General features: G+C 45.1%; 1 protein-coding gene across 3 annotated transcripts in view; it reads right to left on the bottom strand.

Annotated features, from left to right (window-relative positions):
* SMARCAD1 (SNF2 related chromatin remodeling ATPase with DExD box 1) overlaps positions 1 to 24,499 on the bottom strand; it is a 168,493-nt gene that overhangs the window by 56,413 nt on the left and 87,581 nt on the right. For 2 of the 3 annotated variants that reach the window (XM_069743577.1, XM_069743576.1), the window contains 2 exons: positions 13,269 to 13,353; positions 4,861 to 5,225 (listed from right to left, as the gene is read on the bottom strand). In XM_069743577.1, coding sequence (XP_069599678.1) covers positions 4,861 to 5,225; positions 13,269 to 13,353 — 450 coding nt within the window. Of the gene's footprint in view, positions 1 to 4,241; positions 4,602 to 4,860; positions 5,226 to 13,268; positions 13,354 to 24,499 lie in introns of those variants that run through there. The other variant, XM_069743578.1, reaches the window with a different exon arrangement.

The following is a 24,499-nucleotide window of genomic DNA, read 5'->3' as shown; positions in this document are numbered from 1 at the left end:
AGAGACCAGAGAGATGTGTGTGTGTGTGTGTGTGTGTGTGTGTGTGTGTGTGTGTGTGTGTGTGTGTGTGTGTGTATATATATATATATATATATATATATATATATATATATATACACACACACACACACACCACATCGAATAAGCGATAACTTAAAGGGCATGACAGACTATATAAGCAGAAAGGAGCACAAACCTCCTTTGCATCCCTTACATGTCACCATCCCGTGATTTACACCTCATCCATGATCGAAGGACATATACTAATCACTAGGTACATACACCAGGCATGGCTGTGTCAACATAAAGCCAACATTCTCCACTCACGTTAATACAGATATCCTGCCTACTAAACCTCTGAACCAATTTGATGTGTAACACCAGGTACACACTTGCGAGTTCAATTCGAGAACCTCGCATCAAGTCCTGGCACTGGCGCCGGCACTCGGGACCAGAGTTTGCGGGTGCATATATTTCTATATTTCTATATTTCCCTGCTGCCGGGTATTGATACGAGTTTCTCGCATTGAACTCGCAAATGTGACTCCAAACTTACACAGAAGCTCTCTGCCCATAGCCAGGTTCAGGGACCCAAAATATAAAGCCTTACACGTGTCCTCACACTATATGAGGCAGCTAGGGCCCAGAATGGTTAACAATAAATTTCTAACACAAGGGTACGCCAATAACCTCACAGTGGTGTGGTAGAGGTTGAAAGCAGCACTGTCACTGTAATTATTAATCGTTCTGGACCTCACGAATCCTAGCAGCTTCAGCTAGTGTGTGGAAACATTATGGGTATGTGCACACGATCAGTAATCGCTGCGGGTTTGATGCTGCGTACTTATAGAGCGTCAAACCCACAGCGGCCAGATGTTACAGCATAGTGGATGGGATGTCAAGAAATCTTATGTCCACAGATCCATGCGGCTCACCTGCGGAGACTGACATGCGCACGTCTTTCCAGACTGCAACCTCTCAATTTCTCTTCCGGAGACTCGAGCCTCCGCAAGAAAATTTCACTAACAGAATGTATTGGACACGGTAAATCCGTATGGTTTAGTCAACACATGCGGATTCTTCTTCAATAGACGGCAGAGCTGTAACATGCACTGCGTCCAAAGTGCTGCCACTTCTGGAATGTGTGCACCCGGCCTAAAGGACCAATACAATGGAAGGCCAGTATCCAAATAGTGGTGTGGAGAGGTTGAAAGCATTGTCTGGTGCAGCCACAGTCATCACTGTGAGGTTATTAGCCTACCACTGTATAGGAACTTGCACCAGACAATGCTTTCATCCTCTACCACACCATTGTGAGAGTACACTGCAAAAAAAAAAAAAAATTCTGGCATGGACTTTAAGAACAGTTTTAGACTAATTTGAGGGTGCTGAATTCAAATCTGATCTTATAATCTCTCTATCACATCACGTTTGTGCGCTATAGGTATATAGCCCATTTTTAAGAATTCCGTGATAAATATAAGTAGTGTATTAAACGTGACAGTTTATACGGTTCACTAAGGTAAATTTAGTTTTCATTTAGTCTCCCAATAAATGTGAGAATATCTTTGTTTTCTTTGAACATGCGTAATTCCCATTTGTTATGATAACATCCTTGTTTTCTGTGCTACTGGAACAGTAGAGCTACAGCAGAGCATTGGGTGAAAACTGAATGGCCTCAGTAACAGAGTTTGGCATCTGGCGATAAGAATGTCATCCATGATCCTCTAGAGGATAGGAAGAACATGGTCTTTCCTCCCTTACACATAAAACTTGGATTGATGAAGCAGTTCGTCAAAGCTCTCAATCACAGTGGAGAATGCTTTAACTATATATGTTCAACTTTTCCTGGTCTTAGTGAAGAGAAGAAAAAGGCTGGAATATTTGATGGACCTCAAATAAGAACACTTATGAGAGACCCAAATTTTATCACATCAATGAATGAGACAGAAGAAAGAGCTTGGAATGCATTTTGTAATGTGGTGCAGAATTTTCTAGGGAATAAGAAAGCAGACAACTATGAAGAGATTGTGGAAGAGCTACTAATGAGTGTGCGAAATCTTGGATGTAGAATGAGTATCAAGATTCACTATTTACACAGCCATTTGGACTTTTTCCCAGAGAACCTTGGGGATGTGAGTGAGGAACAAGGGGAGAGTTTTCATCAGGACATTAAAACAATGGAAGAACGGTATCAAGGCCGGTGGGACTCACATATGATGACTGACTATTGCTGGAGCTTGATGAGAGACAACCCAGTAGCTGTACATCACAGATCAGCCAAGAAAAGAAAGTTCAAATAACTGCCATTTGTCATTCATCTGTGTGCCATTTGTATATGTTTTTATATTTTGTAGTTCAATTCTGTAAGTATATTTGATTTGCTGTACATAGACTTTGTAATCTGTGTTATTTCTTGATTAAAAATATACAAAATGTAGTACCGAAAATCACGTGTTTTTATCATAAAACATTAGGAGTAATTTTCACCAAAAATTGAAAATCTCGAAATCCTGATGTGATAGCCAAAAACAGAGTTCATATTCGTAATCAGCAGCCAAAATTGACTTAAAATATGTTTTAAAACCTTTTGCCAGAAAAATTTCATTGACCAGTGTTATTGGTCTCCCTTTGTATCGGACCTTCAAGGTTTCCTCACACTATAGGAGTCTGCTAGGATTCATCAGGGGCCTAGGATTTACAATGAAGGTACAATGCCAGGCTAGTAAATGCACAGTGGTGTGGCAAAGGTTGAAAGCAATGTCTGCCAGAGTCACGTCACACCAAATGCCATTGTATAGGACGTTTGTTAATCCTTCTGACGATTTACAGAAGCCTCAGAGACAGGAAACACATGGGACCATGCATTCCAGGAGTCTGGAGCTAACTAGGGACAGAAAGAATCAACCGAGATCCATTTTGAGATTCTGCACTTTCAGGGCTTCTGTGTTTTACTATTCACCATCATTACATACAGGTATTGACTTACATGAGGACTGAGATGTAAAGTGCGGCAGCATCTGAGATATAGGGGGCTGCTTTCAAGTCTTGTCCCTACTCCTATGCATTAGACTAGAAATGGGGGAAAAAAATAATGTAACTTGTCTAGTCACTAGAACCATTATAGCTTATTAATAAACATAAAAGTACGGTATTACAATTCCTATTCCAATAAATCATAGATTAAACAAAAATTCTCCAAAACAAAACCAACAACTGAAGCAATCAGTTACTGGTCTTTTTGATGCTAGAGCCATAAGCTTCAGATAAAGATGGCAGCAATATATTACAGGTGTGTAATACAGTGTCCACCCAGACTCTCAGAACTGAACACATGGAAAAGAAAGAGTAAAACTTTCCAAAATGTATTTCTAGAGAGCCAATAAAAATCTATCCTGTTAATGTATATCTTTGCCATGTTTCATTAACTCCACGAGTATATGCTCATGTCTTGGCAGCCTAACATCTGCTGAAGTCTCATTCTTCTCTGATCTGGGGCATGTCGTTACAGCTACCAAAGAATATTTGGGTGTAGATGCTAAGCGACAATTTTAATCAAATAAAAAGGGGAAGAAAAAAGAAAAAAAATCTACAATTCACTGCAGGTCAACACGTCATGTACTACATTATCTATTCGCCAAAGGGGAGAAAGTGAATGAAGACAGACATCTGCGGGAATGGCAGCCCTTCAGCAAATACTTTTACAAAGAATTAGTTAAGGCGAAGCCCAACAAGTTCAGCGGTGAGCTGTCTAATAGACAGATGTTGTCAGAGCAGCCAAAGGCTTCAGGCAAAACGATTCCCGTGTGTGCAGAGAGCAGCGGGTGGCTCCGTGCTGCAGTTTTAGCAATTACTTCTCCTGTGTACCCTCTTTTCTGTCCCCATTTCTAAAACATGAAAAAAAAAAAATGCTCCGATGTTTCAGTGACGGGACTATAAAATTGGCTGGGTTACCCAGAATGCCTAGTGAGAATGCCCACTTCACTGCTCCATACACTGTCTCTCCACATACAAGAATACGATATTGAAGGACTATTTTATCTGGTCTGAATGCATTCTACATATACAGCACAACATGTATACAGCAAGGCCCGCACCGCTACAAACAACTAATGGCATTTCATGTAAAGCCAGAAAACAAAATCCACGTAAGCATTTAGGGAAAAAAAATAATATTCTCTACAGTCAAAAAAAAGGTGAGATTTGGAAAATCATAGGATTTCTAGCATGCATGTACTTACCACGTTCATGTAAGATCCATGTCAGAAAAATCAGTTTTCAATGCTCAATGGGGCAAGCAAAAGTCTGACAACAACTGAGAAAATGGCAGCAATGTGTAACCAGAGGAAACGTCAAAAAAAGTCACAGATCACAGCTGAGAAGCAAGCAGTGAAAATGGGGAAAACAACAATTCTTGCTGGCATCTGGAAGCATGGAGCTGCCCTTGCAGCTGCTCCTCCAAGCAGTCGCAGTGGAGGCAGAAATCCTGCCACATTCTTGCCTCCTGCTTGACTTTTCTGCTAAAATAGCTCAGGACAGACTGGCAAAGTTCTCCTCCTCATAGGAAAGCTCTAATGTCTGCTTCAGCAGAGCTCTGAACCAAGCTTCTAGGTTGCTGAATGAGTGACAGCATTGCCAGCCAATCAGCTTGGATTTTTCAGGAAAATCACCCCTTAATTTATTCAAAATTAGGTCATATGACACTATATCATCTGCTATTGGCTTAGCATGAATCTAGTGTTAGCCTGCTGAGGAAAAGGCCACCCATCTATGCCTCCTTACATTGTAGACACCTCTTGCCTATAAGCATAAAAAGAAGTATTAAAAAAAAAAAAAAGGCAGAGTACAGTGAAAACTTACCAGAGAATCCCAAGAATGGAAGGGCCGGAGCTCAGTGATCCTTTGAGCTTTCTTGAGAGAGCACTGAGGGATGAGAGCGAGCTCATCCAGGGAGGCATCTTGTAAGAAGCTGACTATTTTAGCTTTGTATTCCTCCTCCATGGTTTCATCTCCACTGCTGTAGTCCTCATCCAGGACGCTGCCTGCATCTGAGCCCGACTCCTCGCTTTCGGAGTCTCTTTTAAAGTTGCTCAGGTTATATTTGTCTTTTGATTTTTTCTTTACACCGTTTTGCGCCGGTTCTTGGCTCGGTTTCTTGTTGGGCTGCTCTTTGGCGCTGTTTTTAGCTCCTCTGCCATTGGATACATCAGCATTCTGCAAGTCATCTGTTCATGTAACACAAATACAGTTTTTAATACAATTTATGCATGCAGCTTCCTGAATTGTGTCACAACTAATAAGTGCGCTTGGGAAAAACGCACCCGGCAGCACAATATTACATTTCATGTAGTGGCCTCTACTGGTATTGACATGGTAAATGAAGATCTAACACTAGGTCTTCAAGAACAATATGGCTGGTCACAAGGGAATACATTATTCCCTCTCTTTTCTGACACAGTGGGTGGAACTATTAAGGATGCTCTAACCTTAGCCCAATCACTGTGGAAGATCACTCCTGTCCTACTGGTCTGTATAGCTGAACCGAGAAATCTGCACCTGAAGATCTGCCATACACATGCGGCAAGGAGGGTGGGATAGCCATGGTTTATTTCTATGCAAAGCCATTTTAACACTTGATTTGCTGCAAACTTGTAAAATCAGCAGTTTAATTTCATTACGGTTAATAAAAGACAATGCGGCAGAAAATACTGCACTGTGCTTATGTCAATATGAACATATCCAAAAAACTACATACGTTTTAACCAGTAATAAACGTTCAAGTTGCAAAGCATAAAATCGATTCAGGCGACGGAAGGTTCTGCTTTTGCACAAAATAGCCACAGAGCAGTATGATAAGATAACGATGTAATCGTCAAATGAAGGGTTAATGATTCATGTAAATGAATTGCAATGACTGGAGAATTAGGCACAGAGAAGAATAGCAGTATGAAGTGGTGTGCGCTAGTCCGTATTTAGGGTGCCAGATCCTGGTGCCCGTGGGTGCCACATATGGTTCGTGTGTTTCACCTGGAAGGTGGGTTTTTATTAACAGGTATGATATGTTAATCAGCATCAAGAATTAGGCATCAAAATTGAAATTAACAATTCGTATGTTTCTGCCCCTTCTCGGTTTTGCGCACTTCTGCAACTGATGGTGAACAGTGAAGTCACATCTGCAAATATCAACCGGGCTGCATGAGCAAGCAGCGGGTATCGTGCACCTGTCATAATCGCATGACTACTTCTACATTCCGTAAAATAGAGAGCAGATCGCGCTATGGAAGAACACCCAATAACGAGGAAGAGGACAACGGTAATTACGTTAAGAAAATGTTATACGTCTTTTTCCACTAATGGTAATTTACTTGCAATCTACACTTCTATATTTACCAAGATGCATCGTATGGGTCCTACATACAAGCTCACACTGAATACCTGCATAAGGGTGTAATCTATACTGGGAGAACCTGTACTGCACGGTGCCCAATAATATTCCATTTGCAGAAATAAAATGTGCCTGCATGAATAATATAATGGTCACCTGTTTCTTGTGTTAAAACTAAAACAAAGTTAATAAATAAGGCTACGTTCACATTAGCGTTTTGCGGGGTTGCGTCGGGCGCAGCCGTGGCGACGCATGCGTTCCTATATTTAACATGGGGGCGCATGGACATGCGTTGTCTTGCGTTTTGTGACGCATGCTATTTTTTTGGCGCAAGCATAAGGGCGCAGAGGACGCAGCAAGTTGCATTTTTTGGCGTCCAAAATCATGCCAAAAAAGGACGCATGCGTCACAAAATGATGCGTTTTGCATGCGTTCATGTTTGCGTTGTGCGTTGCGTCACCGATGCAGCCCCGCAAAACGCTAATGTGAACGTAGCCTTACATGGCTGGAAGTAAGTAAAAGTCCTATTACCACATAGCGGGATAGAGATAGTAAAGAGATTCGGGAGAAAGCGTGACACACCAAATATAGATGCGATTATGCCGACCATTACATTCCCACTACCTGAGCGGCTCAATTGAATAATTGCTCTGTATAGTCAATGATAGACTGTTAAGTTGAGGAAGAAGTCCAAGTACTTGACTATTGAGAGCAGGTATTCAATTCAAGACTTCTTTTAACACAAGAAGCAGGTGACAATTATAGGGTCCATGCAGGCACATTTTATGTTATTTCTGCATATGGAATATTATTGGGCATAGTGCAATACAGGTTCTCCCAGTATAGATTACACCCTCATGCTGGAATTCAGTGTGAGCGTGTATGTAGGACCCATATGATACATCTTGGGACATACAGTAGTGCAAATTGCAAGTAAATTCAATGTGAATATTACCACTAGTCAAAAAAACACGTGTACAATTTCCTTAAAGTAATTAGTCCTTCTCATCTTAACTGTGTTGTTCCTATAGCAAATTCAGTCTATATTTTATTAACAACATTATTTTTAGCAAATTGTGGAGTTTGCTTTCCAAACTTGTTGCTGAGGATAGAAATGAATATGTAGCGCCAGTGCACATTTTAAATAACCATTACGTTGTACATTCTGCCATCCCTGTAACCTATAAACATACAACTGGGCGTTGCCATTCTGTTTGTCAGAGGGGTGTGGCTTCCCACAGTCCGATATTGGCTGCACTGATTGGATAGCATCAAACTGTAGGTAATTCAGTGGTCGATTTATTCATACATATTTAGAAGGAATAATGGAGGAACAACAGCATATAGTTTTAAAGAAAGCAAGATAAACTTTATCCTGGGACATAAAATGAGAAATGCGTCAGGAGATAACAAGTACAATTCGGACACAAGGCTTTACATGGATCACAGTAGTCAACCTTTGTGTAACCGAAGCTGCACCTCATCATAAGATTACACCTAAACAACAAAAAAATAAATATCACCACATACGATGTTCAATCTGTGCTAAACATAATAAAGAACTTTTCCCACGCATCCACAAATATGGATTATACTCAAACCACACTGCATTCAATCACATCCAGGACAATCATTTCACTTTAGCACATGGGTGTTAAATAGGTCACCCAAGATTCATGCTTTCCTCCCCACAGGCAGCACGGACTAAATTCCCCATTACAGAGAACTATGGACCAGGATTCCTAAATTATAAAAAAGGTTTTCGCCTTTCCTCATTAATAAATACAACTGTTGTTCCCAAAAGCTGCAGCAGTTCAGATCAAGGTCTCTTTCTGATGTCCGTTTTTCATAATGTGGACAACTGACCAATCTTCATTGAGTGTTTTGTCTCGTCAGTTTTTACCATCAGCGTTTTATCAGCCTTTTATTAAACAAAAAAAAAAAATCCCTGATGGAGGCTTCAAACTTCTCTTAGCAAACAGTGCGTGAAAATGGACAGCGCACTGATGCCATCCAATTTTATATTTAACAGATCTAAAGCCATGCATTGGCAAGTTTGGTCTGTCAGACTGATTTGTGAACAGCCTCGGAGACTATAGTGGGTACGAGTTATATCCGTGAAATACATGAATAGAATCCATGCGACATGCAAAATACAGGAGTCTGAAGGAGGCCTAAAGTGCATTCTGTTGGCACTCCTCAACCACAGGCAGCATGAATGCAGGTTCTCTTTAAACCCATACCATGTAATCAGTCTTTATTATTCTTTGTACAGGCCAAAATTGTTGTCAGTGCAAATGTAGATTCTGCAATAAAATTTCAACTCTGCAGGTAGAAGCCGCAGAGGAGAGGCATAAACTGCATGGAAACGTTCATATTATTACATGCAAGCTTTGGCAATATAACACAAAGATTCAAATTACTGCTCTACTTTGCATCATCTCCTGATTTTACTGATGAAACGCTGATTAAATCTGTAATTTCTGATGACCTAGGTCTCATTCACACGTCCGTGTTTAAACACTAAAAATGCTACTGGTGTCATTAGTGTTTTGGATCAGTGCGTCATCAGCGTTTGGGTCCATGTGTCCAGTGTTTTCATGGATGGATAAATTACAAAGCTTCTACTATACTCTGCAATGATAAATATGGACACCACTCGGGTGGTACACTGATGCCATCCATGTGCCGAACGTGTTCTTCATGGATCTATAGACTTGTATTGGCCCTTTTCATCAATAATACCTATAAAAATGTCTTTATCTCGCTATGAGTTTTGCATGAACACATGGTCCGTGAAGTATCAACAGCACCAAAGATTATAATGTGTAGGAGTTGTATCCATGAGAACAACGGTTACAATATGTACACTGCGTGCAGAATTATTAGGCAAGTTGTATATTAGAGTATTATTTTTATTATTGATCAACAACTATGTTCTCAATTAACCCAAAAGACTCAAATATCAAAGCTTAATATTTTTGGAAGTTGGAGTGTGTTTTTTTTTTTTTAGATTTCGCTATCTTCGGAGGATATCTGTTTGTGCAGGTAACTATTACTGTGCAGAATTATTAGGCAACTGAATAAAAACCAAATATATTAGCATCTCACTTGTTTATTTTTACCAGGTAAACCAATATAACTGTAGAAAATATAGAAAAACATTTCTGACATGCAAAAACAAAATAGAAAAAAAAATTAGTGACCAATATAGCCACCTTTCTTTATAGATCCATAGATTCTGTCAGTTGCTTGATCTGTTTACGATCAACATTGCGTGCAGCAGCCACCACGGCCTCCCAGACACCGTTCCGAGAGGTGTACTGTTTTCCCTCCCTGTAGATCTCACATTTTATGAGGGACCACAGGTTCTCTATGGGGTTCAGATCAGGTGAACAAGGGGGCCATGTCATTATTTCTTCTTCTTTGAGACCTTTACTGGCCAGCGACGCTGTGGAGTAGTTGGAGGCATGTGATGAGCATTGTCCAGCATGAAAATCATGTTTTTCTTGAACGATACCGACTTCTTCCTGTACCACTGCTTGAAGAAGTTGTCTTCCAGAAACTGGCAGTAGGCCTGGGAGTTGATCTTCACTCCATCCTCAACCCGAAAAGGTCCCACAAGTTCATCTTTGATGATACCAGCCCATACCAGTACCCCACCTCCACCTTGCTGGCGTCTGAGTCGGAGCTCTCTGCCCTTTACTGATCCAGCCTCTGGCCCATCAAGAGTCACTCATTTCATCAGTCCATCAAACCTTTGAAAAGTCAGTCTCAAGATATTTCTTGGCCCAGTCTTGACGTTTTATCTTATGTTTCTTGTTCAAAGGTGGTCATTTTTCAGCCTTCCTTACCTTGGCCATGTCCCTGAGTATCGCACACCTTGTGCTTTTTGATACTCCAGTAACGCTGCAGCTCTGAAATATGGCAAAACTGGTGGCAAATGGCATCTTGGAGCTTCACGCTTGATTTTCCTCAATTCATGGGCAGTTATTTTGCGCCTTTTTTGCCCAACACGCTTCTTGCGACCCTGTAGGTTATTTGCCATGAAACGCTTGATTGTTCGGTGATCATGCTTCAAAAGTTTGGCAATTTCAAGACTGCTGCATCCCTCCTTTTGGACTTTTCAGAGCCCGTCAAATCTCTCTTCTGACCCATTTTGCCAAAGGAAAGGAAGTTGCCTAATAATTAAGCCCACCTTATATAGGGTGTTGATGTCATTAGACAACACCCCTCCTCATACAGAGATTGCAAATCACCTGATTTACTTAATTGGTAGTTGGCTCTCAAGCCTGAGCAGCTTGGAGTAGGACAACATGTATCAGTAACATGTAAAAGTATCATGTGATCAAAAATACAACTTGTCTAATAATTCTGCACGCAGTATACATGCAACACAGATGTTAGAATGAAGCCTTAAATAAGTTGTCCATTATTTGGACAACTTCTCATACCCCACGTTTGGCACGGATAATGAGGAAAAAGAAAAAGGAAAAAAAAAAAGCTTATACTCCCCTCCCGTGCTGGCACCATTCCCTACGGTGTCTACACTCGCTCTCCCTGAGGCTCCCATGCTGCTGTTGTGACATGTGACCCCGGAGCCCAATCAGCAATGGCGTCACTATCCCCGCCTCCTGTTGAATTGAACATGAAGAGGAAAAGAGCAGCTGCAGCTCAGACTTTCTCTTCGTGTTCGATTTGTCAGAAGGTGGGGACAGCAGCGCCAGGGTCACTTGTCACAACAACTGCACAAGAGCTTTGGGACCACTAGTGCGAAGAGAGTACAAAAGTTTCTTATTTTATGGGGCCACACATTTAGATCAAGAGGGGGTGTGCAAGTAGTGGACAACCCGTTTAGAGGAGTCTTACCGTATTTTTCACTTTGCAAGATGCACTTTTTCCCCCAAACTTAGGGGGAAAATGGGGGTGCGTCTTAGTAAGCGAACATGCCTTACCGATACCGTGGGTGTAGGCCGCAGGCTGGGATGAGGGGGTGTCCGGGTGCCCAGCGGTTGCTGGCCGGTGCTGCAGGGGTGTCCGGCGCTGCCAGACATTTTGCGACAGGCTAGAGCCCCGGCACTTCCACGGTTCTATGTGCGGTGGTCTCCGGGAGTATGGCCGGCGCATGCGCAGATGACGACCTCGGGACCAAGATTTAGAGAAATGAGATCACCATTGGCACATGCGCCAACCGTATTTCCGGAGACCACCGCACATGGAACCGTGGAAGTGCCGGGGCTCTGGCCTGTTGCAAAATGTTGGAACGTATTAATCGCACGCTTTTCCTCCTATCACGGGGGCCTTCTCTCCCGGCCCGCTGCACACCTCCGATGGCATAGCCAATAAGAGAGCCAACCAAGCTCTCCAATGTACAGAAGCGGCCAATTTTCATGCCCTGACTAGGACCTTTGTTAATGCCATTTGCCGGTCCTGTCACTGCGGGTGCCGAGGCATCACAGCCAATTCCAGGTCCTCTGATAATTTTAGTACCCAGCTTTGGGCCTTCTCCCGGACTCTGTGTAGCCACGGCCCCTTACTGGGCAACTGGCCAATCAGAGGTTGCCATCCACTTAGCCATCCGCAGCCCAGCTGAACGCTAATGTGAAACCAGCCTAAGAGAGGATTGGCATTAGGTCCTGGCATAGAGAAGCGCCTAACGTGGCTGCCAGGTACACATGAATTGGCCAATTTATGCGCTAAGCTTTCTCAATTTTTTCATATTTCTAGTGTAGTAATGCAATTTAAATTTTAATATTTCAAGTTTGCATGTTATAGCACTACAGAGTGCTGCCTTATTTGTTTGACTGCCATGCTGACTGACAGTTGGCTCCCTGCAGCATAAATGCGGGGAGACACCTGTCAATCAGCAGTTATGCTCCGTAGCCCAGAAATGGAAGAGCTTCAGAATCGCCAGCAGGAGTGATCTGTGATCGCTCTGAGCTGGCGCAGGTAGAACAAACAGGTAATGTTTAACTTTTATTCATATGAGCATTGTGACTTCATTTGTCAAGCCCAACACCAGATATTACTGGTACCCAATGGATGTCAATCTATAACCGTTACGGTCATTGTTTCTATTTTTTTTTTGTGCACTATTTTCATCACATCTGTGTGAGTGTGAACAGACATTTGTTTGAGTAGTGTCAAGTGTTAGCGTCGGTGCCCAAGTGCTCTTCAGACCCACCTGCTTTCTCTGGACACATCTGAAAGGATTCCTCAGGTAGGTGAAACATATTGCCACAAGTTCACAGTAAGGATACCGTCACACAGTGGAATTTTGATCGCTACAACGGCACGATTTGTGACGTTCCAGCGATATATCCGTGACGTTCCAGCGATCTCGCTGTGTCTGACACGCTCCTGCGATCAGGGACCCCGCTGAGAATCGTACGTTGTAGCAGATCGTTTGAAACTTTCTTTCGTCGTCTAGTGTCCCGCTGTGGCAGCATGATCGCATGGTGTAACAAAGGTGTGCACGATATTGTATACGATGTGCGCATAGTAACCAACGGCTTCTACATCGCACATACGTCATGAAATTATCGCTCCAGCGTCGTACATTGCAAAGTGAGACAGCAGTCTACGACGCTGGAGCGATATTGTTATGATGCTGGAGCGTCACGGATCGTGCCGTCGTAGCGATCAAAATGCCACTGTGACGGTACCCTAAGTGGCAAGAATGATGAGGCTATATGAGAGGGGAAGATGGGATGCAGTGTAATGATTTGAATGTGTGGGTTACATGTCTTAAAAGACAAGGATTTGTGAATCATCCTCATGATCAGATGGCTCTCGCTTTTCTCGCAGCGAGACCTTGATTACTGACTTCCCCAGTGCCAAAGACTGAAAACTAATATCTCCAGCTTTCTGTGACACTTGTTACCTTGTTCATCTTCTGCAAACAACTTTAGTGCCTCAAGTGCTTCATGAAAAGACCAGTCATGCTCCTGAAGTACTTCTCTAAGCTCCTGTCAAAATAAAAGAAACAATGCATCATCATATAAAGCACTTATCCAATTAGTTACAGGCCTGGAAAAGACAATTCTCTGTAAGCCCATCAGCTCTCTCATTAAAAGGAATCTGTCAGCAACATTAACACACATTGGTCTTTGATATGTAAATCCAATGACACCTTTATATGATTTTTAACAGTTCCTGCATTCCTGAGGAAATAGTGTTTCAATTGATATGCAAATGAGGTGTAACATAGTAACATAGTAACATAGTTAGTAAGGCCGAAAAAAGACATTTGTCCATCCAGTTCAGCCTATATTCCATCATAATAAATCCCCAGATCTACGTCCTTCTACAGAACCTAATAATTGTATGATACAATATTGTTCTGCTCCAGGAAGACATCCAGGCCTCTCTTGAACCCCTCGACTGAGTTCGCCATCACCACCTCCTCAGGCAAGCAATTCCAGATTCTCACTGCCCTAACAGTAAAGAATCCTCTTCTATGTTGGTGGAAAAACCTTCTCTCCTCCAGACGCAAAGAATGCCCCCTTGTGCCCGTCACCTTCCTTGGTATAAACAGATCCTCAGCGAGATATTTGTATTGTCCCCTTATATACTTATACATGGTTATTAGATCGCCCCTCAGTCGTCTTTTTTCTAGACTAAATAATCCTAATTTCGCTTATCTATCTGGGTATTGTAGTTCTCCCATCCCCTTTATTAATTTTGTTGCCCTCCTTTGTACTCTCTCTAGTTCCATTATATCCTTCCTGAGCACCGGTGCCCAAAACTGGACACAGTACTCCATGTGCGGTCTAACTAGGGATTTGTACAGAGGCAGTATAATGCTCTCATCATGTGTATCCAGACCTCTTTTAACCCCTTAGTGACCGAGCCAAATTTTTGAAATCTGACCAGTGTCACTTTATGTGGTAATAACTCTGCAACGCTTCAACAAATCCCAGTGATTTTGAGATTGTTTTTTCGTGACACATTATACTTTATGATAATGGTAAATTTTGTTCAACATTTTTTGTGTTTATTTATAAAAAATATCAAAAATTTTAGAAAAATGTTAAAAAATTAGCAATTTTCTAAATTTGAATGATTATCCCTTTAATCCAGATAGTCATACAACAGCAAACCATTAATAAATAACATTTCCCACATGTCTGCTTTACATCAGCACCATTTGTAAAATGTTATTTTATTTTGTTAGCATTTTAGGAGGTTTAAAAATGTAGCAACAATTTTTCATTTTTTCAAAGAAATTTACAAAATTTATTTTTTTAGGGACTTATCCATGTTTGAAGTGACCTTAGAGGTCCCATATAATGGGAAGCCCACAAACGTGATACCATTTTAAAAACAGCACCCCTAAACATATTGAAAACTGCTGTCAGGTAGTTTATTAACCCTTCAGGTGCTTTACAGGAATTAATGCAAAGTGGTATGACAGAAATGAAAATGTGTATTTTTACCACCTAAATGTCGGTAACTTCTAAACAGATTACTACAGCCGTCAGACTCTAAGGCCGCTATTTGGTCATGAATTGCCATGGCAAACATCAGGACAACAAAATCATGATCTGAGGGCACCAATTGTGACAAAGAAGAAGCCCCCACACACTGTTAACCATTTATAATGATGTAGTCACTATTGACAGCAGCATCTAAGGGGTTAAACAGATTTAGATGGTGCAAATACTGATCGTGGCTGGTACAGCAAGTTGTCAGCTATAGTGTACAGCCGACAGCTGCTGGATTGTCATCTGTATGGGGAGGCTATTCTCTTATATCTCAGGTCAGTTAAAAGACGTATTGGCGGTCATTAAGGGGTTAATGCACCCCATGATCCTGTTTGCCTTGGCAGCTGCTGCCTGGCACTGGCTGCTCCAGGTAAGTTTATCATTAACTAGGATCCCCAAGTCCTTCTCCCTGTCAGATTTACCCAGTGGTTTCCCGTTCAGTGTGTAATGGTGATATTGATTCCCTCTTCCCATGTGTATAACCTTACATTTATCATTGTTAAACCTCATCTGCCACCTTTCAGCCCAAGTTTCCAACTTATCCAGATCCATCTGTAGCAGAATAAAGGTGTAAAGAGCTCTGGGCATGAAATAGCACTTAAAGGGACATGGTCACCTGAATTTGGAGGGAACAATCTTCAGCCATGGAGGCGGGGTTTTTGATTCACCCTTTCCATACCCGCTGGCTGCATGCTGGCTGCAATATTGGATTGAAGTTCATTCTCTGTCCTCCGTAGTACATGCCTGCACAAGGCAATCTGGAGCCAACAACAATGTAACTGAAATGAAATGCCCTGTTCTGACAATTGGGGTAAGACCAGCTGTCGAACTCCCACTGATCTGTAAGTGACCACCTATCCTATATATAGGTGATAACTTTTCTTTACTGGAGAATTCCTTTAAGGAGGGGGCCTGCAAGCATCATCCTGATGATGTAGATAGCAGTGATAGGATGCTTGCAGGGTTGCCAAATTGACTTCTTTTCCTGGACCGCTTATCAAAAACATCACTGACAAGCAAACATTTATAGGGTATGTGAACACGTTGCAGATTTTGCCTGTGGAATTTTCTGCGTAGATTCTGCATCTCTTGGCAGAAAACGCAAGTAAAAATCCGCACGGATGAGTTTTTTTTTCATGCGGATTTGTATGCATTTTTGAACGCTAAATAAAGATATATTATTGAAAAAAAAAAAAAAAAGAATTGTGAGGTCATTTCTTGTCAAATCTCTTCATTTACATAGTCCATTGAAGAATGTTTACACACACAGAAAGATAGATCTATCTATCTATCTATAATACCAAGCCCGATGTTTAGTACTAAACATAATAAAATTGTACATAAAGTGTTAGGCCGGGGTCACACTTGTGAGAAATTCGCACGAGTCTCGCACCTCAATACCCGGCACTCGGGAACGAAGCGTGCGGCTGCTTGTATTTCTATGCAGCTGAACGCTCCGGTCCTGAGTGCCAGTGGCGGGGATTGAGGTGCGAGACTTGAGAGAGTTTCTCACAAGTGTTACCTCGGCCTTAAACGCAATATCTGTTTAATTTATTTATTTTTTTAAATGAAAATAAAAAGCCGTAGGCTCCAGCGCAATTTTTTCTGCGCCAGAGAGGGAAAGCCGGCGACTTAGGGGCCTATGTTTACAGCCTAGGAAGAGGTGTACCCATGGATATTCACAGGCTATGAATATCAGCCCGCATCTGTATATTTATCCTTTACTGGCCAATAGAGGGACACCCTAAAAAAAAAAAAAAAAAAAAACATGGGGTCTCCTTATAATTAATAGCCAGAAAAGGCTATGCAGGTAGCTGCGGGCTGATATTCATTGCCTAGGAAGGGACCATGGATATTGCCCTCCCCACCCCCCAGCCACCCCAGAAATGGCGCAACTGTAAAATGCGCCAACTGCGGCACTTAGCCTCTCTCTTCCCACTGCCCTGTAGGGGTGGCATATGGGTAATAGGGGGTTAATGTCACCTTTGAATTGTAAGGTGACATCAAGCCGGCTTAGTAATGGAGAGGCGTCAATAAGACACCTATCCATTACTAATCCTATAGTTGTTTTTGGGTTAGATAAACACACACGCAGAATAAAGTATCTTAATGACATAAAACACCACACAGTTTTGCCATCTTTATTGTTCTGCCAATCCGTGCAATGCCCTTGATCTCCTGGAAAAAAGAAAAAATAATAAACCAACACAAATATTCCCTAGTCTGACGCAGTCCATTTAATAATGTGTCCCACGACGATCTCCCCTAAAGAGCTGTCACATCAGTAGATGTGACCACTCTCTACAGGGCCTCCAGTTACACACTGACAGGAGACAATGGCTCCTGCAATGTTATCACTAAGGGTTCAATGGCCTCTCACTTTACAGCACTGCTGTGTGAGAATTTTCCCACACGGCGGTGCCGCAAGTGACAGTATGAAGTATACTGTACTCACAGAGGCAGAGGGATACAGTGCGGAAAGCCCATAGTGTATAAGTACAGAACTTCCTAATTTTGTTTAGAAATCCTACAATAAAATGATCATGCCCGTATCATCAACATAAATATAATATAAATGGAAGCCAAAGTTTTGTGTAGCAAGAAAGTCGTAAAAACAGTCAAAGTTAGATAAATGGTCAAAAATGTTTGTGAGTAATCAAGTCCTAGAATTCATTTTCAGATGATCTCACTTTTCAAGATCATTTCTGGGGTCCACATTCTAACGCTTATTGACATGGGTACGTGGACGAGAATTTGTTGGAATAGTAGTTTGGTATGGGATTGATCAAGTTCTGGAATTAATTGTGAAATGGGGTAAAATGGGATCTACTAATTAAAATATTCTTTATCAATTGTTCCAAATTGTCCTACTGGGGCCACTAAGCAGAAAATAAAAATTATTGAAAAAAAAACAAACTAATAATTGTAGGTGGTGTGGTAGGTCTCAAAACAGGGGGAAATACAAAGGCCTGGTTGGGATGGGCATGTGGGGCAATAGAATCGGGAATCACTCCGTCTGCCATGCTTTCTGCAAACTCAGCATCTTTTTTGAGGATACCTTTGGGTGGGAGTGACAGGGACAGGGTGAGGAAAATGGCGTTCTGAAAGTCTCCGGGAATCCTCAGAGTTGAAGGTTTTCCCCGATGCCACTGACTCAAATATGAGACTCTCTACAACTTTTTCCTGAAAGTGCAGGAACGTAAGTGGTCCATGGGATTTTTTATACAGCTGTTATATGTGGCAGTTTGAATAAGGTAGATTGCCACCTTTTTATACCACGTCCTGGTCTTCCTCTTGACCAGGTATGGTTGCAGAACCTGGTCTCACAAGTCTACGCTACCCATATGTTTGTTATAGTCTGGGATGCAGACTGGTTTTTCTTTGTCCCTGGTGGCACCCCTCTCTCTGACCGTCACAGTGGTGTCCGCATGCAGTGTGGTAAGCATGTAGACGTCCTTCCTGTCTTTCCACTTCACTGCAAAAAGTTGGTCGCTTGCTAGTGAGAATGACGCCCCCCTCTCCAAAGGTCTGGACACCAACTGTGACGGAAACCCCACTCTGTTTTCCTCACTGTCCCACAGGCCCCTGTATTTGCAGCATGGAGGGATTTATATAGGGGGATGCCCGTGTAGTAGCTGTCAGTATACACGTGGTATCCTTGATTGAGAAAGGGCGTCATTAGCTCCCAGACAATTTTGCCTGGGATACCAATTGTTTGGGGGCAGTTTGGGGGGTTAATTTGGCGGTCCCTATCTTCATAAATTAAGAAGGTGGACGTGTACCCTGATGAGCTCTCGCAAGTTTTGTATAATTTTATGCCGTATTTGGCTCTCTTGGAGGGAATAAATTGGCGGAATGACAGACGGCCCTTGTAGCTCATCAAGGACTCGACGACTGCCACATTTTGCTCTGGGGTATAGGAATTTAGAAATGGAGTTTTTAGGAGGGAAATTAGGGGTCTTAATTTATTTAGCCGATTGTAGTTGAGGCCTAAGAATTTTTTTTATTTCGGGGACATTTGTGGGGATCCAGGAACAGGAATGAAAGGCAGTGGGTTTTTGGGAAATAACAGGATTTTTGGTTGCTTACCGTAAAATCTGTTTCTCGGAGCCTTCATTGGGGGACACAGGAACCATGGGTGTATGCTGCTGCCACTAGGAGGCTGACACTATGCAAATAAAAAAAGTTAGCTCCTCCTCTGCAGTGTACACCCTACCGACAGGAAGTAGGATATTCAGTTAGTGAGAAAGCAGTAGGAGAAGCAACGTGTAAAAGAGAACTATAATAATAATAATATGATAATAATAAACTTTATTTATATAGCGCCGACAAATTCTACGGCGCTCCATAGATTAACAGTTTCAAACACTCAAAGAGTGTTCAAAGAACTCAAACGTAAACAGTAAACAGAGCTGTTCAACTTGGGAGGGAGCTGTGTCCCCCAATGAAGGCTCCGAGAAACAGATTTTACGGTAAGCAACCAAAAATCCTGTTTTCTCTATCGCCTTTCATTGGGGGACACAGGAACCATGGGACGTCCCAAAGCAGTCCCTGGGGTGGGGAAAACCGACTTCCATCAGGTCCGAGGACTCGCCACTGCTGCCTGCAGGATCCTTCTGCCCAGGCTGGAGTCCGCCGTAGTTTGGCGAAACGTGTGGATGGAAGATCAGGTTGCCGCTTGCAAAGCCATCAGCGATAACCCCGTGGCATACCGCACTGGAAGCGCCGATTGCCCGGGTAGAGTGAGCCTTATCTCAGGAGGCACTCTTGTTCTTGACCCGGAAGCTTCCAAACTTGACATTCTGATAGAGCGAGCAATAGTCGCCTTGGAAGCCGGCAGGCCTCTACGCACGCCATCAGGGATGGCGAAAAGAGAATCCATCTTTCGGAAAGCGGCTGTGCTAGCCAGGGAGATCCTCACTGCCCTGACGAGACCCAGCCTGTTCAACGATCACTCCAGAGTCGGAGCTGGACAAAAGGAAAGGTATAACGATGTCCTCGTTGAGGTGGAAAGATGAAAACCACCTCGAGAAAGGAAGGAAGGCAGAGGTCTGCGACCACCTTGTCCTGGATTAAAATCAAGAAAGTAGGTCGGCAAGAAATGGCCGCCAACTCAAAAACGCGGCGGATCGAAGAGATGGACCTGGGAAAAGCCACCTTCCGAGATAGAACTGACAGGGAAAACTCCCTGAGAGGCTATAAGGGGGGAACCCCTAAGCACCACCAACCCAACCTTTAAATCCCATGAATCCAGAGGCCCTGTACGGGAGGGACAGCGTGGGCCACTCATTGAAGGGAGGTCTTAACCTGTGGCTGAGAAGATAACGTCTTCTTAAAGGGAAGAAGAGCGTAGGAACCTGGCCCTATAGGGAACTGAGAGCGAAGCCCGAATCCCGTCCTGCCTGAAGGAAAACCAAATGGAAGGCAGGGAAAAAGGACATAGGTGAAAAGCGGTTGGACTCGCAACAACGAAAGTAAGCCTACCAGGTACGATAGTAGATCCTGAAAGAAGACGAAGGCTTCCCAGCCTGGACTATACAGTGACCCATCTGGGCCGAAAGGCCGGACGCTCTTAGAACTGTGGAGTCCACAGCCACGCCGTTAAACTGGGCGACCGATAATTCGGGTGAAAAATCGAACCCTGAGACAGCAGATCGGGTCCGCCTGGAAGACACCAGGGGTGTCCGCGAGAGGATTGACGATGTCTGCAAACTAGGACCTCCTGGGCCAATCCGGGATGATCAGAATGACCGGTACCCATCCAGCCTTGATCTTTTTCGACAGCTTGGAAAGCAAGGGAAGGCATGGAAACCAATAGGGGAGCCCGAACTGCGACCGAGGAATGGCCAGAGCGTCAACCCCACTGTGAGAGAAACACGGGACCCTGAGCCGACCCGAGGGACCTCCTGTTCAATCGGGACGCCATGAGGACCACCTCTGGAGTCCCCCATAGAAAAGTAATCCGATAGGAAACCTCCTGAAGTACCATTCCCCTGCCGCGAGGCCCTCGCGGCCGAGGAAGTCGGCGGCCTAAATGTCCACGCCGGGGACATGCACTGCGGAGCTCACCAGGACTGTTGCCTCTGTCCAAAGGAGGATCCTGGAATCTCGGCCGAGGCCAGCGAACGCCGAGTCCACCGCTGGTGGTAGACATATGCCACAGCTGTGTCATTGTCTGTCTGGATTCGAATTGGCAGGCTGCTGAGAATCCTTACCCAGTGAAGGAAAGACAGAAAGATGATCCGGAACTCGAGGACATTGATCGGCAGAGGGTTCCTGCGCCGACCAACCACCCTGAAAGAACAGGAGACAAAGCCCCGCGCCTCCGCGAGCGGACAGGCGTCCGTCGTCACCACCTGCCAGGGAACTGGAAGGAAGGATATGCTGTGAAGGATCTACTCTGGGATAAGAGAAGTGACCTCGGCCACAAGTCGAGGAACCATTTGACCTGGGAGAAAGCCGGATCGGACGATGCAGGGAGAAGACAGACCTGTCCCCTGCGATAAAATAGCCTGCTGAAGAAGTCTTGAAAGAAACGGGCGAAGGGAAAATTGCTTCCGATGTTGCAACCAAACCTCCTTAGGGTCTTTAAGGCCCATCGGAAAGGAGGGGAGCCGAGAACCCTGGAGCAAGCGAACTTCCTGACAAAGGAGGGATATCCTGTCCTCGGGAAGGAAGACTCTGGTCCGACAAGTGTCGAAGAACATGCCCGGAGATACGAGGCGCTGAACAAGACGGAACTTCTTCCTGTTGACGAGCCACCCGCAACGGTTAGAATGTCGGGAAAGATGGATAGACTTTCGGGAGCCTGAAACCGAAATTCCTGAGCCTCCATGAAAGTGATTACTGAACGAGGGAATATCATCCTGAAGTGTCTCCGACGAAACTTCCTGTTCAGCAAATGGAGATCCGGACTGGGACGAACCTTGTTGTCCTGTGTCAGTACAGAAAGATTCGAAGAGAAGCCTGTGAACCGTTGAACCGTTCCTGTTCTGGGACGGGAACGTTTACCCCAGATTTAAGGAGGGAAACAATGGCCGTAAAGAAACCCGGGACTAGAGCGGGGTCTCTTGGAGGTTGGGATTTGAAGAAAACGATCCCAGGACCGTGAAATGAAGAATTTGTATCTAGAGGATACAAGTGCCCTGGCCCAGCGCCCTCTACTGAGGAGACCCAGACGTCCCTGAGGAACAGGAGACGGTTGCCCAGCCTGAGAAACGGGCTGGGGCCTGGTCGTGGGTCATGCCTAGGTGGAACCTCCAGTCCTGGACCTGGAGAATCCACCTTAGGAGTAGCGGGCACGCCAGAAAAGAGTGAGTCGAAGAATACCTTCTTCTCTTAACGTGCCTGTGGCCTCTGCGAAGAGGAATCTGATGCCGCAAAACTACGAAAAAAGTCAAAAAGACCGAAGTAGCCGCCTAAAGGGAAAGTAGGCGAGGTCTGGAGAAGGGGACTGGTGCCGCCAGTGGCGTCCTTAATAAATTTGGTCCAGCTTGGAACCGAAAGGATGTGAACCTTGAAAAGGCAGGCTCGTAAGGGACTTCTTTGATGACTCTTGAGCCAAACAGTGCGACAGCTGGCAACAACATTACTGGGCGCCTGTGCGGCAGAAGACGCGACGTCCAGGGAACAAAATATTCCCCGGCGTGAGTAATCTGGGTGGCAAGTTCCGCCAGCCGGCCTGATGGAGCTCCAGCTTGAATGCCCCAACGGAGTCGTTTAGCCCCTCGGATACAGACTTCGAAACCCAAATGGAAGCCAAGGCTGGGCATTGGGATGATTCGGCAGTTTTGAAAGCCGACTTCACGAAGGATTCCATGATCCTATCGATGGAATCTTTCAGAGCCGCCCACCGGACAGCGTAAGGACTGTGTTGGTGGCAAGTTTAGCAGCCGACGGATCCACAGGGGGAGAGGTCGTTCTCTAACGCCTCTCATTCCCGTTGGCAATGAGATCCGGAGAAAAGAGATCTGAGACTCCAAGACGCTTGTCTCTTTGCGAACTTCTGGTAGAATTCGCTCTTTCTCTGGACAGAAGCTCCTTGAATTCAGGATGAGGAGCAAATACCTTGGGAGGTAGCTTAGACCGTCTAAACGAAACCGCCTGATCTGCGGGTTTCGTAGAGGAATCTTTGATGCCACAGGTCTGATTGGTCGCTCCAATGAGGCTTTGAACCATATCCCTCATGTTAGCGATTTGGTTCGAAACCGGCCCCAAATTATCCTTCGAAGGCGTATCATAGAAAGCCTCGCCTGACTCAGGGAAGGAGGATCGGGAGGACGCCGACTGCAGAGGAGGACCGAGTGTCGAGAAGAAGACTCAGACTGGCATTCCTGTCTGGACCTTTTGCAGCTAGCCTTGGAGGGCTCGGACGGAGCTTCCAGCGACCTGGTGGCTACTGCGGGGGTCTGCAGGGGTAACCGATCCAGCACGGACACCAGGGTTGAGACACCCGTGTTAGATTGGCCACCGATTGAGACAGAGAGGAGGCCCAGCCTGGGATGGGGTTATCACTCTCGGGCGGATCGGCCGGGGGATCCTGGGCGGTAGGCACAATCGGGTTGCTGCAGGAGTAGGAAGACGAGAATGGCCCCCTTTTTGCCCGAGTGGTTAGGGGGCAGGGGGGTTTGGGGGCAAAGGGGAGTGTCAGTCTGCAGAGCAGAGCTACTCACGGTAGACGAAAAACGGGATCCGGAGGACGCTGTTCGGCTTGATAGGATGGGCCTCCGGTAAGAAGTCGTCTTTTAGGCAGGAGGGTGATGTGGGCTCCTGCCGCAAATTGGACTCGATCTGCGGATGTGACAGGGGTATGGGCTCCTGAGATTGAGGTGCATGTAAAGGAGTCCCAAGATGGCACCGGTGGGCGGAGAGAAGGCGGGCCGCAGTGAAAATGTCGGGCGGGAGAAAAGCCCGCCCGATGAGAGAAGAAAGGGGGGCGGAGTCCGGCACCGGAAGTAGGCCCAGGCAGAAGCCGGGGCCTAAATTAGCGATCGGTGACCGGCATGGAAGGGCCGAAGCGGCAAACAGCGCGCCGCAGAAGGCGACAGGCGAGCGGCCGCCCACAGCGGCGGGAGCAGCGCAGCCGCAGGTTCAAAGCGGCGCGGCGGTCCGGCAAGCCGCCACGCCGAGGGAGGACGCGCGGCGCTGCAAGCGGCCAGAGGGACACAGCTGCAGGGGGCCCAACCAGCGACGCGGCGGCCGGCAAAGCCGCCGCGCCGAAAAGAAGCGAACAGCCGCATACAGCGGCCGGAGCAGGGAAGCCACAGAGGGCCGCGCTGAAGCCGGGGCTGGAAAGCCCACAGGACCCGAGGCGGAAATGTCCCCCCTGAGCAAGGCCACGCAGACAGCGCGCCCGGACAAGAAGCGGCGCGGCGGTCCGCAAAGGCAGCCGCGCCGGAACAGGGGACAGGGAGGCCGCATCAAAGGAAGTGGCGCGGCCGAAAAGAGATGCGACCCGCACCAGAAAACTCCCCAAATAGGAACCCCCTTTTTAGGATCCAGGGAAGCCACAGGGTGGGGAGGGAAAATACTCACCTAAACATCCCACGCCGGTACTAACCTAGAAGGAATGAGACGTCCACGGAGGCGATGGACGTCCTCGTCTCCTCCGACCGACAGGCTCTGGTGG

Source organism: Ranitomeya imitator, chromosome 1 (assembly GCF_032444005.1).
Source record: "Ranitomeya imitator isolate aRanImi1 chromosome 1, aRanImi1.pri, whole genome shotgun sequence".
In the NCBI taxonomy this organism is placed as follows: Eukaryota; Metazoa; Chordata; class Amphibia; order Anura; family Dendrobatidae; genus Ranitomeya; species Ranitomeya imitator.
This window is presented reverse-complemented; position numbering and strand designations above follow the sequence as displayed.